The 19,947-nt window shown below is 34.6% G+C and overlaps 2 protein-coding genes across 2 annotated transcripts; both read right to left on the bottom strand.

Moving 5' to 3' along the window:
- Positions 1-1,995: 1,995 nt before the first annotated feature.
- On the bottom strand, positions 1,996-3,465 carry LOC114739328 (myb-related protein 308-like). Its single transcript, XM_028927384.1, has 3 exons — positions 3,333-3,465; positions 3,050-3,179; positions 1,996-2,491 (listed from the first exon to the last, which is right to left on the bottom strand). The coding sequence occupies exons 1-3, from the start codon at positions 3,463-3,465 to the stop codon at positions 1,996-1,998; spliced, it is 759 nt and encodes a 252-aa protein (XP_028783217.1).
- Positions 3,466-16,074: 12,609 nt separating this feature from the next.
- LOC114739323 (myb-related protein 308-like) lies at positions 16,075-17,420 on the bottom strand. The gene is made up of 3 exons (XM_028927380.1): positions 17,288-17,420; positions 17,017-17,146; positions 16,075-16,567 (listed from the first exon to the last, which is right to left on the bottom strand). Exons 1-3 carry the CDS (start codon positions 17,418-17,420, stop codon positions 16,075-16,077), a joined length of 756 nt encoding a protein of 251 aa, XP_028783213.1.
- Between the last annotated feature and the right edge of the window lie 2,527 nt (positions 17,421-19,947).

Below are 19,947 nucleotides of genomic sequence, written 5' to 3'. Positions count from 1 at the left end.
AAAACAGGCCCTAAGATGTTACTTCCGATCCTAAATATAAGATCTAGATTTAAGTATAAATTATTATACTTAAATCTAGATCTTATATTTAGGTCCGGAGATAGTACATAAATAAAAAAAAATTGGTTAAAAATAATAAATATATATCTATAAAAATAATTTATTTTTCAAAAACACTCTTATTTATGCAAAAAGGTGAGTTGGAGAGAGAATGAGTGAAAAAAGAGATGGGAGAGACATGTAATTAATTGAAAGTATTTTTTTAAAAAAAAATGCATTGCCATGTATCATTTATATATTGTTGGCGTTGCAGGTTTAACATTGTAATTACGAGGTGAACTATAATTAGATGATTTGGGAATAACTAGCTTACTCAGTCCGCATTCTTCGTATTTTTAAGTGGCAGGGGATAAACATTATAATGTTATATTGAAACTAGAAAATGGATTTTAGAACTAGATCATGGTCTATGAGTTCAATAAACTATCGATGATAAGTGGATTGATTTGCTTTTGGGACTCACAGAAGTTTAACTACTAATCTCATGTATAGTCTCATTAGGATACATGTTTTTCATCAAGTCTGAAATCAGCTCTTCTATGGATCAGATTAGTTAATTAGGAAAGCTCTCTAACTATAGGTGATTATGACTCAATATATTACTTGTAAATATATTCAGCTATAACGACATGCTATAAGCTTTGCATTAAGAACAAGATGATTAGTGTCATATAAAATGAAGAGGACAATCGTTCATGATCTCAAATTTTTAGCTCGATCTCCGATTCTAACATGGCAACTTTTTTTTTTTTTCATGCTTTAATTTTTTTTTGGGATAGACATTTTTTTAATTTAGTTCAATTAGTTTTTTCTATAAGGAGAGTTTGAAATCTTCATCAGTATACAAATTTCGTCTTAGATAAAAGTTATTCCTCTATGTACGCGACAATTAAGTTTAACTTCTAATCCTGTGTTCTGTTAGCAAAGGAGGGGGGAAAAAACTTTGAGTGCGTGTGCGTGTGTTCTGAGCAAAATCCTCTTTAGCATGTCCAGATTCAGATTACGATACGACACACAATTTTAGTACTCATCACTTAATGTAGCGATAAATTCACGTGACAATGATATTCTACTAACTTATTATACATAAATATGGACGTATGATCAAAAGCGCTCGATTTTTTCATACATACAGATAGCTTCACAAACTTGAACAGTCACAAGCATAAACGACGTGTTCGTGCAAAGGAGATTTGGGAGGGCTTAACTAGGTCACTGAAGGTATCACCCAGTCCAATATTAAACCAACCAACAGCAAGTACAGAGACACTCCATAGATGGCCCCAGAGAAATATCATGGAAGAACAGAGGATAAAGGAGGTACCTTAGCTTGGTGTATTTTTGTTCAGAGTTGCTTGCTGGTCCTTGTGGAAACAGGGAAATGCAAGAGTTCTAAAGACTGAATATCCTGATACAAGCGCGAGTAGCGAAGGGGGACGCGGGGCTGGTTCAAGATTTAACTCGGATTGGCAGGGTGAAAGTGGAAGGAATGAAAAGGATTTGCATGCCATATATACTTTTAAATACATTAATTATTACTCTCATAAATGTAATTGGGAGGGAAATATATATATATATATATATAGAGAGAGAGAGAGAGAGAAGAATAAGGAGGAGGAGGAGGAGGAGGAGTCATGAACACATATGCATTCTATCACAGGCAATAAAACCAACATATTAACCTCTCCACCATAACCAGTTTCCGGGCACAAGAGTGACCTATACTCTCTACAAGTGTGTTTTGATTGAAGAGAACGGAGAAGAAAGAAATGTGATTTAGATATAAATAAGAGATACGTCTAATTAAATCAAGCATTCCTTCTCAATTCTTCCTCTCTCTGCAATTAAATTCCCATATCTTAAACTTCACGATGTAACGTCTTGGTATGAGGCGCCATCAAAAGAAAACTAAGGCGAAGAACTACCATTATTTGCTTACATATCCTTTTTAGGATCTTCTGGAAATTCTTGCATCACTTGGTACAAAAACTCAGCATTATTGACGAGGAACGAGGAATAATATTCATCCAAGTCTGCTTCATTTGCTGCAAAGTTCAGACTATAATAGTTATCCAGGTCGTATATATTTTCTGGGACAAATGGTGGGGTCCAGGTATCACCGAATTCTTCAATTATTTCCGATGCAGCGCTAGCAACGCTTGATCCTCCGAAGGAAAAGGTTGCAGATGAATTCCAGAGGGGTGGAGAGCTTTCTGGGATATTACTGGAGGAAGCAGCAGCAAAACTAAGCAGAGGATTTTCAGGTTCGAAAGACTTCGTTGTTTCTCTTTTACAAGTACCGCTGGCCTTCGTTTTGAACTCGGATTTTTCCTCATGAGTGCACTCCACTTTCCTCCTTAGGTAGCTATGCCAGTGGTTCTTGATCCCGTTGTCACTTCTCCCTGGAAATCTTTTGGCAATCAAAGACCATCTGCGATGACAAATGTTATATATGTTAGATATATATTGGGCATGCATATGAAACCATCTTCCGTTTTACTTGATGTTTAAAGCACTGGAGCTTGAAGTCAATTGATTCTTTCATATATAATTAAAGACTTTTTTTTGCCTTGGTAACCCTTTTCATCCCAATGATCGAATCATAAAATCGGGAATTTTAAGGAGACAAATTAAAACTCGATCATCCAACTTAAATTTTAGGTAGCTATGCCAATGGTTGACACTTTTCCCAAGTTTTCCTAGCCATGTTCACGGAACTGAAAGAGTCATAAAGATACATACTAACAGACTAATGAAACTTCTCGAATATTATGGGATCTAGCTATATAGCAAGCGTCGAAGTTCATGCTTATGTAACAATAACAAAGAGATTCATATAAGATCCACTTTGTAGGTCAGTTTTTTCATTAAATAAAGTGGATCTTATATTAAGCTCTGGAGGTAGTATGTGATAAGGAAAAAATCTTGATGGATTAAAAACCCGTATAAATCCGGGAGAGCATATATGTCAGAGGTAACATATGCTTACTTATTTCCAAGTTGTTCATGTAATTTGATGATCAGTTCGTCTTCTTCTTGGGTGTAACTTCCACGCTTTACGCCCGGGCGAAGGTAATTTAGCCAGCGAAGTCGGCAACTCTTTCCACACCTTGATAAACCTGTATGTAATTGCGGCTGAAACTCCATCAAGATCCACATCCAAACTTGTATTTCTTTCATTAGAGACTGAAGTTAATAAGGTTGAAACAAACAAGTTCGTTTTGGTTAACAAGTTTAAGAGTGTGTGTGTGTGGGTGTGTTTGTATACTTACCAGCGTGTTTGGGGAGTTGACGCCAATTACTATGGCCATGTCTCTCGACATATGCTCTTAACCTTTCATCTTCTTTCTTACTCCACGCACCTCTCTTTATTCCATTTTCGTCATAGTAAAGCCTTCTCGTCATCACGTATATCTATATTACCAAGTTTTGGTTCTTTCAGACAAGACTTCAACTAAGCTAAGGGAGCATATACACTTATAGAAGGCAGCAGACACACACACACACACACATATATATAGCAACCTCGGCTCCACCGAATAATACTGAAGCCCTAGCTTGCAGTAAGATTAGACCACATGGAGAAGGAAATATGCGTATGTTTCCTAGTTCATGTAAAATTCTACTAACTGATAAAATAATTAAATATGGGTGTATACTTTTGAACCGAGAAGAAACACTTCACCTTTACTTTTGGTGGTTTATTTTATGTTGGCCATTAGGAGTCCAAAGTGTTGTGAGAAATGAATCAGGATCGTCACTTGCGAAGCAAAGTTTCCAGTCATTCGGAAAAGAAATCGAAACCGTAGGTTCGGTCCATGTCTTTAATTAAAAAAAAAACCCGCCGACTTATCAGTGGTGCAAATTACTTTTTGACTTCGGGGACGCTAATCAAAAACCTTGTCTGCATTCACTTGATTCCCAGGGTGCTTCCTCTGTGCAATTAGGTCTTGTTTGATATGAAATATTAAAAATAAAAGATAGGGATTAGGATTGCAATTGCAATTGAAAAAAATTTTAAAAGTATTTAGTATGAGCAATTATTTATTACATGGGATTAAGCAAATCCACGAAAATAGGATTGGGAAATACCACTTCCTCCAGAGGTATTCCTCAATCCCACATATATGGGTTTGTCTAATCCATGTAACAAGTAATCTCTCATACTATACATTATTTTCTCAATCTCAATCACAGTCCCTGTTTTTTATTTTTAATACTTCGTACCAAACAGTATCTTAGAATATACTTTATATGGACTAGATATTAGGAGGGGCATTCAAATTGCTCGTCCCAATCTCAACTACATCGGGATAGGACAGTCGTATCCTAAAATTTCTTGGGATGGGATAAACGGGGTGTCCCGCCCTAGATATATATATATATATATGTATATATATGTATATATATTAATTTTTAAATTATTTTTATTCTTAGATTTTTAATCTATCTTTAAATATTGGCCTTAATTTTGGATTCGAATAACAATATTTGATTGATTAGGACGTGAATTTTGTAGAACATAAAGATAAAATCACTAATACATTGCGTTCAGTTCTTAAAGAAAAAAATTTGAGATATATATGTATGAAAGTTTCATAAATCGTATTTATACCTAATAAATAAATAATATTTATGTTTGAGTAAAACTACATCTAGTACCCGAATCTTATTAAACAATTCATGTGGTTCACATACATACAAGGGAGTTATTGTTGAAGGCAGTGTTTTAAAAGTCGGACCGGATGTCAAGCCGGTAAAGCTAGCGGGTCATGGTTCAAACGGTTGAATCGGTTGAACCGTCTGGTCGAACCGGTAATATAATAATTAAATTAAAAAATAATATTTTATACATGTATAATAATATTAACATAATTAGTCAAATTTATTAAAAAGTTAACAAGTTCAACCTTGGCTTTATTTTAATCTAATGAGCTGTGGCTATTTTAAAATTTTTATACATTTTTTCAATGAAGGTTTTTGGCTCCATTAACTCATTTAATATTTAAATTTCATTTATTCAGTTTTTTATTTAAAATTAGTGACAAATTTTTTGGGCTGCGACAGGGAAGATTATTTTTTTAACTTGGAAATATTGATTGAAAGTAATAATATGCTAAACACACTACATGTTTAATTTTATATTAATTATCATAATAAATAAAAGATGACAGTGTTAATTACAGTAATTACACTAATATATGTCTAATTTTATGCTAATTATTTTGAATAAAAATAATATAAAATATAGATTTTAAAACAATTAATTACAGTAAATAAAGACCGGAGATGCATGCCTAAGGATAACCTTCAAATTTCAAAATGGGCTTAGCAAGTTTTTTTTCAAAAAAAAAATCCTAGAGACTGAACCAGGTACAGTAATGAGTATTGGAAAACGTGATGCACAACTTTTCATCTTCCCCAATCCTGGCATCTGTGTATCGAACTGATAGGGGAACAGTCTTTTATTATTTCTTTTTACTCTTCCTTTCTTTTCAAGCAAATTCTTCAGATGCGTCAAGGAGTCCCTGCGTCGAGTTCACTGCCTTCCTCTGGGGTCGACGGCAAGAAAAGAAAAACACTCCAAGCTTGCTTCTTTCCTCCTCAGTTTCATCCTTTATCCATGTCATGCGATTGATCTGTATCAGGTAAATGAGAAAAATCAAGAAGCCACTTTTTTCCCCTTTAGATTTTTCTATGTTTCTCTTCTTTCTTTCTTTTTTCTCTTCTCCTTTCTCTTTCTTTTTCCCAGCCGGATGGTTCTCTGAAAACCGCTCCGGGTCGCGGCTTAACTCCGATTCTCGGCTCAACAAGCGGCTCAGAACGGTTTAAAACGATCCAACTCCTCAAGCGGTCTAAGTATAGAAGCCGAGCCGTTGTATTGTCCGGTTGCCGGTCCAACCGGTCCAACCTTCCGGTCCGGTCCGGGTTTGGAAACACTGGTTGAAGGTCATGAGTGATGATCAATTGGACCCAATTCACGTCTTTTTTTTTTTTTCCCCCTAAGTATGGTATCCTTTTATTGGAGGCAATTCTATATAAGTACTATCAAGCACAAAGTTTGTGCAACTCTCCCAACAAGAATTTGAACCTTAGTTCACCACATTGTAAAGGACTAGCTTTTTTTGCTAGACCAAATTCCTTAATCTATTATGTGACTTGGGATTTAATTAAGGGCTTTAAGAAAGCAGTCTATTTTGTCCCCAAAAGGGGGAATATATACATATATAGGTTTTGTAGGGTAAGTCATTCCCAGGTGCTTTTATTAATATTTTTTAGCTAATTAAAAATCTTTCGAGAGAAGTACTCTTTTGATAATAAAATTTCAAGTTGGTTGTCTTACACTAAGAAGAGCAAATGCCTAAGGTGAATTTTGTTTGCGCATGTGTGCGAAAGAAAGAGATTAAAAATAGAAAAATAATTATGTGCAGGGGTTATAAGCCTTTTTTCAAATTCCAACCTCTTAAGTTGAAAGTAATTTCGGAAAAAAAAATTATCGATTCAGGATAAGTTTAATGCTTTAAGTGTCATTCCCAGGCATGTGAGAATTAGGGAGTATATTCAAAGGCCTTCGTTTATGGGAGTCAGGTGATGGAGGCCTCCTATTTTGACGATCGTCAATCAGTGTATTAGGGTTCCAGGAGGAAGAAGGCTTCAATTTAATTAATTGCCTGGAAACACCTTATTGGAAGCTGTTACCTTCTGCGCCTTTTGGATATGATTATCTTAACATCTCATCATCATCACATAGGGCGTCCCTAGACGAAAATAAAGTTGTGATATTTGGATCTTAAGTTTGCTGATAAATGCTTACTGGCGTAATATTGGGCGTGAAAAGTTGTCAACAGAGAAAAGTCATCACCTAAAAGGGCTCGAACTGGACCTTCTAGAGAGAAGAGGCCCCTCAACAAATTAAAGATATTTCTTTTGACCAACAAAGGTGTTCGAAGTTTGTGAGAAGACGTAGATTTTGTAATATGTTCACGTGAAGGAAATCCATTGCTTGGGCTGAAACCAACATTATATTATATTCCTCCACGGAACTCCCATACTGCAAGTCATGAGACCTCTTCAGATTCAGTTAATTATGGCTGCCCCATCGACCAATTTCACAACAGTCCATTCAATTCCAAAATATATTCGCCAAATACGAAGATCACGCTTTCTTGTATCCCACCATTTCACATAGATTTAAAAACAAGCAAACAAAGAAAACAGTTATAGGTGTTTTTTTTTTTTAAATTTACTTCGCTTGTTATATCCCTCAATTAAACTTCAACTCGTAACTTGTGACAAATGATATTATGGAGAAGTCTGTAGTTGTTCTAAAGTCTTCACGTTCATGTTTCTGTTTTTTTTTTATGACAATAATTGCTCAACTACCATTTTAAGGATCAAACTCATTCTACGAACGTTGAGAACCCCACTCCCCCCCCCCCCCAAAAAAAAGAAAAAGAAAAGAAAAGAGAGAACCCAAGCCCCCCCCCCCCAAGAAAAGAAACAGAGTATTCGAGAAAGTTCAGCGCAAGCTGCAACTTAAGAAACTAGCGTCAAGACAAGTCACCGTTTTTTGCTCCAGTTTTTAAAGATTTTAAGAGGAGTTTCTCCAGATTTCCTAGAGAGGCGTACTCCATTTTGAAGTATTTGGGAAGGAAAATATGCTGAGAGAACTCTATTTTTCCGTGGAATAGAGACTGAGTTTTAAAAGAAAATCTGCATATTAATTCATTTAATTTTTCGCTTCTATATATTTGCATGTTGTTTCTCTCATTAACCACTTAATTTTTGATTTATATATTATTGGCATTGCATGTTTAACGAGATGATGAATTAAATTAGGTGATTTCGGAATAACTTGTTTACTCACTCCATATTTCTTATCTATTTATGTGGGAGGAGATCATTAGCTGATTTGGAAAACATTATTGTTACAGTGAAACTAGAAAACGGATTTTTGAACTAGATCATGGTCTGAGTTCAAAACTATTGATGATAGGTGGATTGATTTGCTTTTGGGATACATAAATATGGACGAATGATCAAAAGCGCTCGATTGTTTTTTGACACATACAGATTCATAAACTTCAGTTTTATTAAACACAGATGCAAGTCTACAAACTTCAGTAACCAGAAGCACGACACTATGGATGGAGTGGCCTCGCCATTTGCAAGAGCAAGGCGCAGACACACAAGCACACATTACAAGTAGGATAGTTAATTATTAGTGTGCCAATGAAATTTCAAATTTGGAAAGGAATGAAAGAAATTCAGGTGCTTTTTTGACACATTCCTCCAATAACCATCCATAGCTAGCCATCCTCATCAGTTCAACCGCAACAATCTGTATATGCCGTATTTAATTTCAATACATTAGTTATTAATCTTATAAATGTAATTGAGAGGGAAATATACTAAAGAAGACGGAAAAGGAGCGTAATCAATGAACATAAGTATAGGCATTTATTACAGGCAATAAACCCAACAAATTAACCTCTCCAAAACCAGTTTCAAGGCAAAAGGGTGAGTTATACTCTTTCTAAGTATGTTGTGATTGAAAGAAGGAGAAGAACATTAATGGGATTTAGATCTAAATAAGAGGTATGGCTAGTTAATTAAGACACTAATTCCTTCTTAATTCTTCTCCTCTCTTCACACTACCAAAAAAAAAATTCTGTTGTCAAAAAGACCCTCACTAATTAATTAGTAACAGATTCCATGTCTAAATTGGTTAATGATGAAAATTTGATGAGCCATAAAAATTTCATTAGTAAATTCCATTGCTAATTCACTTTCTTTTCTTTTATAATTAAATTTTTACATCTTTTTTTTTAATTATTATTATATAGGGTGGGCTCGAAACTGCATCACAACACACACCCCACTGGCACACGCAGGTACCACTTGGCCGAATGGCATTGGTTAAATTCTCAATCTTAAAATTCACCTTATAACCTCTTTTTATGAAGCCCATCAAAAGAAATATAAGGTAGAATCACCATTTGCTTATATATCATTTTTAGGATCTTCAGGAAATCCCTGCATCACTTGGCACAAAAATCAGCATTATCGAAGAGGTATGAGCAGTATCCACATGATGTGCTGAATAGTAGAGGCTGTAACAGTTGTCCTGGTCATATATATTCTCTGGGACAAATGGTTGGGTCCAAAAATCTCCGAATTCGTCAAATATTTCCCATGCAACATTAGGAGCGCCTGATCCTCCAATTAAGGAAAAGGCTGAAGATGAATTGTAGATGAGTGGTGAGTTTTCTGAGTTATCACTGGGGGAAGCAGCAGAAAAAACCAAGCGGACGGTTTTCAGGTTCGAAATACTTTGTTGTTTCTCCTTCACAAGTACCACTAGCCTTCGTTTTGAACTCAGATTTTTCCTCATGATTGCACCCCACGTGCTTCTTTAGGTGGCTATGCCAATGGTTCTTAACCTCGTTGTCACTTCTGCCTGATAATCTTAGCGCTATCAAAGACCATCTACGACGAAAAATTTATATTAGGTGAGGTATCCCGCATACTATGAAATCATCTGAACTTTACTTGATGACTAAAGCACTTGAGATTTGAAGTCAATTGGTCTTTCACATGAAATTAAAGACATCACACACACACACACACACACACATTTCATTCGTAACACAATACCAGGAACGTTAGGAAAACAAATTGAATCTCGATCATCCAATATAAATTTTCACACCTTAAGAAAGCATTTTCGAGAGAAAATCCAAACCGCTTCATCCTTTTAACTTTTCCAAAGTTTCCTAGCCATATTAAGGCAAATGAAAAAGAATCCTAAAGACACATATAAACAAACTAATAATGAAACTAATTAAACTTAAATATTATTAGATCGAGCTATAAAAAAGCCAGCATCGAAATTCATGCTTATGTAACAAAGTGATTAACGACCGAGATAACAAATGCTTACTTATGTCCATGCGCTGTTCATGCAATTTGATGATGAATTCGTCTTCTTCTTGGGTGTAATTTCCATGCTTTACGCTCGGACGAAGGTAATTTAGCCGGCGAAGTCGGCTACTCTTTCCACACCTTGATAAACCCGAACGTAAATATAATCGCAAGCTCCATCAAGATCATATCCCAACTTGTATTTCTTTAATTAGAAACTAAAGTTAATTAGGTTGTAATAGAACAAAATGAAAAGAGAGCAGCCTAGTCAGAGAAGCACAATAAAAACAGAGTTCGAATGACATTGTGTTTCTCATTTCAAGTGTGTACAGTAGATAGCTCTATATAAAGAGATCGTTGTCCATTACAAGAGTGCCGCGTGCAGCAACTTGAAAAATATTAAACTTATTTTTGTTATCTCAGATCAATCTGATTTCAAATTTAAAACCTAGCTAGACACATAGAAGCTAAGGCTTCACACGCACACGCACACGCACATATATATTTGATAACGTTTCGGCTCCACTCAATAAATCTTAAGCCCTAACCAGCAATGGGATTAGACACGCTGAAAGAAATATGGTGTGTTTTCGAGTTCATGGAAAATTCCCCTGACAATTAAATAATAAACTATGGGTGTATATTTTGAACGAGAAGAAGCACTGTCTTTCACCTTACTTTTGGTGGTTGGGAGTGCAAAGTTTTATGACTTATGAGAAAGGGATCAGGATGGGTCACTTGCGAAATAAAAGTTTAAGTCCTTCGGAAAAGAAATCGATACTACTGTTAGGTCTGGCCATGTGTTTTGTAAAAAGATACCTGTTCATTATAATTGGTCAATATATATATATCGGACAAAACTTCTTGACTTCATGACGTATAGTCAAAAGCTTTGTCTGCATAAAGGATCCGTCGAAGTCCTTCCTGCAGAGCAAATTAGAAAACATAAGGGTTTGAGTCGTGCCAAAAAAACACTGTTCTTAAAAGATATCGTTCAGCTGTCAACGAATCGCAGGACGCGTCCTTAGGCCACGAGCATTGGTAAACGGTAACTTATTTCGGGTATACATTTAATAATAGTTGATGAAAAATTAAACTAACTTGATTTTTCAAAAAAATCCCATTATCATGCAGGGGGAAATCACCCATTTCTTAATGGGAGCATAAGTATTTATGCACTTGCACTTCCTATCACCCATCCCATGGGGACTTAATTTGACACACATCTTTACTTTTCTCAACACTTCCCAGTGGAATTAGGGTTAGACTTCAGACGAACGAGACAGTTAGGTTTTGGAAGTTTCAGTAACAGGTGGGATAATTAAACGAGAAAAGTAAGGAGAATTTCACACGTTGGTTAGTGTAATCAGTTGCAAATAAAAGTATATACATAGGGATCCGGTGACTTGGTGATGGAGAAATATTACGCCCTATTTGGTGACCTGGTGATCGAGAAATAGAAACCAAAATGGAATTGGAATTGGACATATGTAGAATATTGTGTGTCTGACTCGTGAAATACGCATGCATTTTGCTTTCCCTATGCTTTGGTTCCAATTGCACAACTTATGAACGTAGAAACTAGTTTGTACGTTTAAGAAAGCAGTTTATTTTGTCCCCAGAAAGGGGAAAATATAGGTTTTGTGATGGGCATTGTCATTCTCAAATTTTAATATCTATCCAGTTCGTATATTAAAGAAAAAAAAAAGTGGATGTGGTCTTTTAAAATTATAAAACATGGTTTCGGGGCATGGGATTTGAGTTTACCCGTTGTGAATTTTTTTAAAAAAAACACTTGACTTTTAACGAAAAAGAAAAATGAAAACAACACAGGATTTACGTCGTCGTCGTTTTTGTAATTTCTGGGACAACAGGTTGGGTTCAAAAATCGCCGAATTCTATTCTTCAGTAATGGCCTACAGCATTTCCATGCGCTGTGTGTGAAAGTTGATTTAACTTTGGCAAAAATATACATGTGATCTTTTAATTTTATACAAAATTTCTTTACTCTTTCACTTTCTCTTTGTCAAAACAGGCCCGTTTGGATTAGCGATGAAAAAAGTAGTTATTTTCAATCTGACTTTTAAAAAGTAAAATTGGATAAAAGTTAAATTAGACAAATGAATTATATTTGGATTGAAGTTTAAAAAAGTTACATTAGGTAATGTGATTTATGTTTACATTGACTTTTATAAATAAGTTAGTTAGTTTATGAAAGGAAGTTGTTTGGATTATGATTGAATAAGTATCTTAGTTTCTAAAATACAAAAATAAGTATGAATTTTATTAAATAAAAAAATAATCAATTTATATGATACAATAATTTAAATCATTTATAAGCTCCTGCTGATCTCATATATTTTTTTATTTTTTTGTTTATTAGAAAGGACATATTTGAAAAAAAAAATACATTTCTGATTTATTTATTATTTTTAACTGATTTTTCGTTATCTGTAAGTTAGTTATTTAAGGTTTATAATAAGAACACGAAGAAGTGGTGAATTTCTTAACTTTTTTTTCTCCATTAAATTAAAAAAAGTTGGGTAAGCTAATTAATTATAAGAAATATGACTTTTTTTTTAAATACCATAGCCGTCCTTATTGATATCCTCCCTTCTCTTTTACTTGATTATAGGGGGGAGCATCAATAAGGACAATTAAGAGAAATTAATATAATATAATAATAGATTTTACATTTAAAATTAAAATTAATTTAATAATTAAGTCCTATGTTAAATGGATTAGGAGGATTTAGAAACAAAACAGAAAAGGAATTAGAGCAGTTAAAGTGGCATTTATATAGAGATCATTGTCCCTTACAATCCAAGGTCCCCAAAAAATATGGGCCATTACAAGAGTGCCGCGAGTATCTATTTTCACTATTTTGAAATGCTCAAGGTAAATAGTTCGGATGACCCGAATTATCATGTCAGGATACAGGTGCTTGATCCAAAATGTGAAGTTTCAAAGGCCGAATGATCAAAGACTGACCCAATGGGTCACTTCTCGTACACGGATCTATTGTTGCAAAATCGAGGCTTCCTTTTGGTAGAAGGCTTGGATGTGGATATGAGTCTAATTGGGCCCAATATATCTTCTGGCCCAGATAGTTTCCCTATTTGGACTCATTCTTCTTCTTCTTTGTCTTTCTTTTTTTTTTCCCTCTCCCAATCAGAATCAACACGGCAGGCCGTTTTAGTCAGAAAGGGGAATGGAGCATCAACTTCTTCCTCCTCCTTTTTTTTTTTTTCCAAAAAAATGTTGTAACAGTTTCGGTTTTCTAAGAAGAATTAAATTAAAATATCATAAGAAAGAAGATTTATCTCAGCTAATAGTTGTAAAGAGATTATTCCTATGATAAATTATTAGAGTAAGGTGATAAACAGTGTCTTCTGTTTCGATGACCATGGAATTGGATATTACATGGTTTCAGAAGGAAGGAGGCTTTGTTTTAATTGCCTGAAAACCCTTATTGAAGTTGTCACCCTCTGGATGGATCTGCAACTTTTGGAATATGACTATTTTAACTCCTCATCATCATAGCAACAACACTTGAGCAAAGAAAACGAGTCATCGTTGGGTCCCAAACTTTCACTTTCACTTCCCCCACAAACATAAATTCTTCCTTTCTTTCCCCTCTTTGATTTCTAAAGGCTAGTTATAAATCAATATATAATAAGCGGATTGTAAATCCCTGATCGAATCGTCGTTGTAAATCATCATTTAGCTTATTAGTGCATAACACTTATAATTTTCAAAAGGCCATGGCTAGCTAGTCGTGAATATGCTATATAAGGGAGCTAAAAATACGAAAGGACTAGTGATAACTAAATGCCTGTTTTGAATATACACGCTTATTAATATTTAATTTTTAACAAAACTAAGCGTGTTAAAATATTTCATCTAAATTATGCATTGATATATTATATGATTATATTATATGTAATATTATTTGTAACCCTAAATTTATGCTTGTTGAGATCATGATCACTTACGAAGGATATATAACTGACGCGACTCCCGTGACTATAAAGGGAACCAAATCAGACATAAATACAAATATTCTCTCGTCATGACTTGAAGCCGCTTTTACTTATACTAATCAATTTATAGATAATCAACTAATAACATAATATAATCACTTTAATTTATCAAATGGGATCAAATTATGTTTGGGAAGAGACAAGATGTACTATTATGGAAATGTGTCATTTGTACGTTAATATTGAACTGGTAAACCTGCTTGGATGGATGTGAATCTCTGCGCGGCTTACTGGTCCACTTTTTCCGGTTAGTTTGGGTCCTCAAAGATTGGGAACGTTATCACGTGGTCTTACCTTAAAAGGGATCGAATTTGACCTTCTAGAGAAGGCCCCCCAACAAAAGTTGTTTCTTTTGACCAACCCAACGCAACAAAGGTAGCAGAAGTTTGTAGTGCGTCCGCTCCTAAATATAAAATATAAGAACTAATTGAAGATTTTAAATATAATATCATAATTCATTTTATCTTCTAAATTTATAATGTATTCTCAAAATATCTCTATTAATAGTAAAATATTTTCACTTATGTATAGTTCCAATATACATAATTGAATAAGGGTAATTTAAAAAAATCAACATATATTTGTTACAAATAACTAATTTAAATAATTTTTTATTTTTTTAAATTAGTTATCTAATTCTTGTATTAAAGATATGAGGTAATAGAAGATACGTATAGGTTTCATAATATACCACATGCATGGTCTAATTAATTACCGCTATAAGGAAATCGATTTCTTGGACTGAAACGGACATTCCGCGAAAGTCCCTATTCCAAGTCAGACCTCTTCAGGTTCAGTTATGGCGGCCCGATAGACCCACCATCTCTCCAAGGTCTCCTCTTCATTTTAAGGGTCAAATTCATTCGATGAACGTTGACACACCCAAAAAAAAAGAAGAAGCATTCAAGAATGTTCAGCGCTAGCTGCAACTCAATATATAACACACTAGCCTCACGACAATGCACCGTTTTTTGCTCCAATTTTTAAAGATCTTTTAGAAGAGTTTCTTCATTTTCTTGAGTAGAGGACGCCATTTTGAAGTATTTGCTAAGGAAAACAAATGCTGAGAGCGCTCTATATTTTGCCATAGAAGAAACTGAGTTTTAAAGAAAAATCTACATATTGATTCAATTTTTCTCTTCTATATATTTTTCCTCTGGTTTCTCTTATTACCCGCTTAATTTATGATTTATATTATTTTCATTGCATGTTTAACCTTGTAATTATGAGATGAACCAACTTAGGTGATTTGGGAATAACTTGTTTATTCTTCATATTTTTAAGTGGGAGGAGATCATTAGATGTTGTTACGCTGAAACTAGAAAATTGATTTTAGAATTATTAGATCACGGTCTTTGAGTTCATGAAACTATTGATGATAGGTGGGTTTATTTGCTTTTGGGATACAGAAGTATAACTACTAATCTTATGTGGCCTCATTAGGATATAATTTTTTTTCATCAAGTCAGATTTTCTATAGATCAGATTCACTAATTAGTTAAGGAAGTTCTTTAGGTGATGATAACTCAGAATAAATACCCGTAAATATATTATAACTTTAAATTATAATGACATGCGATAGTGATGCATCAAGAACACGATGAATAGCTAGTGGGGTAATTAGTATCATATAAATGTGGACATATGATCAAAAGCGCTCGATTTCTTTGCGTGCACAGATTCCCGAACTTTAATTTTATACATATACATGCAAGTCCACAAACTTTAATAATCAAAAAGCAGGAACAATATGATAGAGTGGCCTAGCTACTTGCAAGAGCAAGGTGCAGACAAACACACGCACGCACGCATTATTATTAGTAGGATAATTAATAATTATCAGTGTGCTGACGAAATTTCAAATCTGGAAGGAATGAAAAGGAATTCAGGTGTTTCTAATTTTTGACATATCCTTCCAATAACCATCATAGCTAGCCATCTTCAGTTCGACCGCAACAAGCTGCATGCCATATTTAATTTCAATGCATTAATAACCTCTTGTTATGAAGCCCATGAAAAGAAACATACAAGGAAGAATAACCACTTGCTATATATCCTTTTGAGGATCTTCAGGAAATTCTTGCATCTCTTGCCACAAAAACTCAGCATTTTCGAGGAGGTATGAGGAATAATCATCCACGTCAGCTTCGTGTGCAGCATAGTACAGGCTATAACAGTTATCCTGGTCATATATATTTTCTGGGACAAATGGTTGGGTCCAAAAATCTCCGAATTCGTCAAATATTTCCCATGCAACATTAGCAGCGCCTGATCCTCCTGAGGAAAAGGCTGAAGATGAATTGTAAAAGGGTGGTGAGCTTTCTGAGACATCACTGGAGGAAGCAGCAGAAAAACCAAGCAGAGGGTTTTCAGGTTCGAAATTCTTTGTTGTTTCTCCTTCACAAGTACCACTAGCCTTCGTTTTGAACTCAGATTTTTCCTCATGATTGCACCCAACGTGCTTCTTTAGGTGGCTATGCCAATGGTTCTTAACCTCGTTGTCACTTCTCCCTGGTAACCTTTTGGCAATCAAAGACCATCTACGACGAAAAATGTCATAAATGTTGGATATATGTTAGGTGTGCATATGAAATCATCTTACGTTTACTTGATGTTTAAAGCACTTGAGCGTTGAACTCAATTGATTCTTTCACATGCAATTAAAGACAGCATTATATTCTTTTCTCCTTCGTAACTCTTTTCATCCCGATGATGGAATCACAATATCAGGAACGTTTAGAAAACAAATTGAAACTAGATCATCCAATTTAAATTTTCACATTTTAAGAAAGCATTTTCAAGTACTTTAACTATTCCCAAGTTTTCCTAACCATATTATAAGGCAAATGAAAGAGTCATTAAGGCTCATATGAACAAAATAATGAAACTAATCAAACTCAAATATTATTAGATCGGGCTATATAGAGCTAGCGTCTAAATTCATGCTTATGTAACGAAGTGATTAACGATTGAGATAACGTATGCTTACTTATTTCCATGCTGTTCATGCAATTTGATGATGAGTTCGTCTTCTTCCTGGGTATAATTTCCCAGCTTCACGCCCGGACGAAGGTAATTTAGCCAGCGAAGTCGGCAACTCTTTCCACACCTTGATAAACCTGAACGTAAATATAATTTCAAACTCATCAAGATCATATCCTGACTTGTATTTCTTTAATTAGAAACTAAAGTTGATTAGGTTGAAACAAACAAGTTGGTTTTGGTGTAAGTTTGGTTAACAAGTTCAAGCATATATATACCTGCGTGTTTGGGGAGCTGACGCCAATTGCTGTGGCCATATCTCTCAACATACGCTCTTAACCTTTCATCCTCCTCCTTACTCCACGCACCTCTCTTCACTCCATTTTTGTCATAGCAATGGCCTCTCGTCATGACCTATATAAGTTATTAACTTATTTGGTTATCTCAGATCAATCTGATTTCAAATATCGAAACCTAGCTCAGGCTACACGCACATATATTTGAGAACCTCTCGGCTTCACTCAATAATACTTAAGCGCTAGCTAGCAATAAGATTAGACACGCTGAAAGAAATATGGGTGTGTTTTCGAGTTCATGGGAAATTCCCCTGACAAATTAAATGAAGACGCAGGTGTCTGTCAGCTTTACTTTTGGTGGTTAGAGTGTTATGAGAAAGGGATGAGGATCGGTCACTTGCGAAATAAAGTCAGTCGTTTGGAAAAGAAATCGATACTACTGTTAGGTCGGCCCATGTGTTTTATGAAAAAGATACCCTGTTCATCACTATAATTGGTCATTATATACACAGCACAAAACTTTTTGACTTCGTGGACGTTTAGTCAAAAGCTTTGTCTGCACAAAGGATCCTTCGGAGTCCTTCCACAGGGGAATTAGGGTAGACTTCAGATGGGCGAGATAGGTAACCGAGTGGGGATAATTAAATATGAGAAAAATCAAGGAGAGAATTCACATGTTGGTTAATTTGTTAACAGTTTGCAAAATAAAACTATATACACAGGGATTTGGTGACTTGGTGATTGAGAAATAGAAACCAAAATGGAGTCGGATTTTGTACATATGCAGAATATTGTGTGTCTGACTCGTGAAATATGCATGCATTTTTCTTTCCCCTCTGCTTGGGTTACAATTGCATAATTATGAAACTAGAAACCAGTTTGTACGTTAAGAAAGCAGTTTATTTTGTCCCCAAAGGGGGGGGAAAGTATAGGTTTATTTGTTGTTGGGTAAATCATTCTCAAACTCTTAATATCTGTCTAATTCTTATATTAAAAAAAGTGGATGTGGTAGTTCAGAATTATTAAAAGTGATTTCGGGGCATGGGATTTAAGTTTACCCGTCGTGAAAAATTTTTTTGGGGGGGGGGGGGCCTTGACGTTTAACTCAAAAGGGAAAAAATAAAACCATACAAGATTTACGTCGTCGTCGTTTCTGTAATTTCTGGGACCACAGGTTGGGTTCAAAAATCCCCGAATTCTAATTCTTCTACTAATTGCCATACATCATTACCATGGCTGAAGGTCAAGGTTGATTTAATTTGGCAAAAAATATTCATTTACTTTCAATTTTATACAAACTTTCAGTGCATCTTCCGTAATTGTGCGTATACTAAACTATAATCTTTGTCCAAGTAAGTGCAAGCAATTTAAAGGTAGAGTAATGCGTTATGTAAAAATATTTAATAAGTTTATTTTTGCCCTTCGAATTTTAATGATTGACATGTAAATTAAATTATAAGCGGAGGTTTATAATTCATTTTTTATACATCAGAAAGAGGAAAAAAAACTACTAGACTACTTCTTTTATTGGGAAAGGTAGGATTTTACTATTTGATTTTTTTTAAAAAAAAAAAAATTTGATGATATAACAATCCTTTTAAATGCGGGAAAGAGAGTAAATTGCCTACGCATGCCAATTGCCAAGTGTGTCAGCTATGTTGGAATCTGCATAACCGTAAAGCAGAATATTAAATTTATCAAGCTTATGTGTTGACATTAATGAAATAAAAAATACTCCTCTTGTGCTTAATATAGGAAAGTAATTAGAAAATTAATATTGGCTCTATATATAAAACCTATTTCATATGTTTATTTTTTTTTCAAATTAATTTTATTGATATTCTCCTAACAACATGAAGAGAAGGGAAGGAATTAAGAAAAATGTTTGAAGTGTTGCATCATATTAACTAATTTAACTAACATTCTTAATCTATTCAAGTTAGCTAATTAGGTTTTATGTTAAGGATAGAAGGGAGTATTATTTATTTTTTACTGTTTTAAAAAAGCTCTATGTAAATCTTTTCGTTGAAATCAAGCATAGACCCTTGTGATGATCAATTCAATAGTTCGGATGACCCGAATAATTATGATAGGATCCAAGCGCTTCATCCAAAATCCGAAGTTTCAAAGGCCGAGAATGATCAAAGACTGACCCAATAGGCCACTTCTCGTATACGGATATTGTTTCAAAATCACTGAATAAAATCGAGGCTTGAGTGTAGATAACTCATAAGATCAGAAGAATGAGTCTGATTGGGCCCGACATATCTTCTGGCCCAGATAGTTTCCCTAGTTGGACTCGTTCTTCTGCTAATCCTTGATTTTTTTCTCAATTAAAATCAAAACGACAAGCCGTTTTAGGCAGAAAGGGGAATGAAGAATTGAATTCTTCCTCCTCGTTTTTTTTTCGAAAGAAAAATTTTAATGTTTTAACAGTTTCGGATTTCTAAAGAAGATTTAGCTCAGATAATAGTTGTAAAGAAGTTATTCCTGCATAAATTATTAGAATAAGATGACAGAAGAGTCCCCGTTTTGACAATCATGGAGTGGGATATTAATTGCCTGGGAACTCCTTATTGGAAGCTGTGTCACCTTCTAGAAGGATGTGCATACGTCTGGGAGCATGACCATCCTAACATCTC

Source organism: Neltuma alba, unplaced genomic scaffold (genome assembly GCF_004799145.2).
Source record: "Neltuma alba isolate B1F8T4 unplaced genomic scaffold, ASM479914v2 tig00013888_pilon, whole genome shotgun sequence".
NCBI classification, from domain to species: Eukaryota; Viridiplantae; Streptophyta; class Magnoliopsida; order Fabales; family Fabaceae; genus Neltuma; species Neltuma alba.
This window is presented reverse-complemented; position numbering and strand designations above follow the sequence as displayed.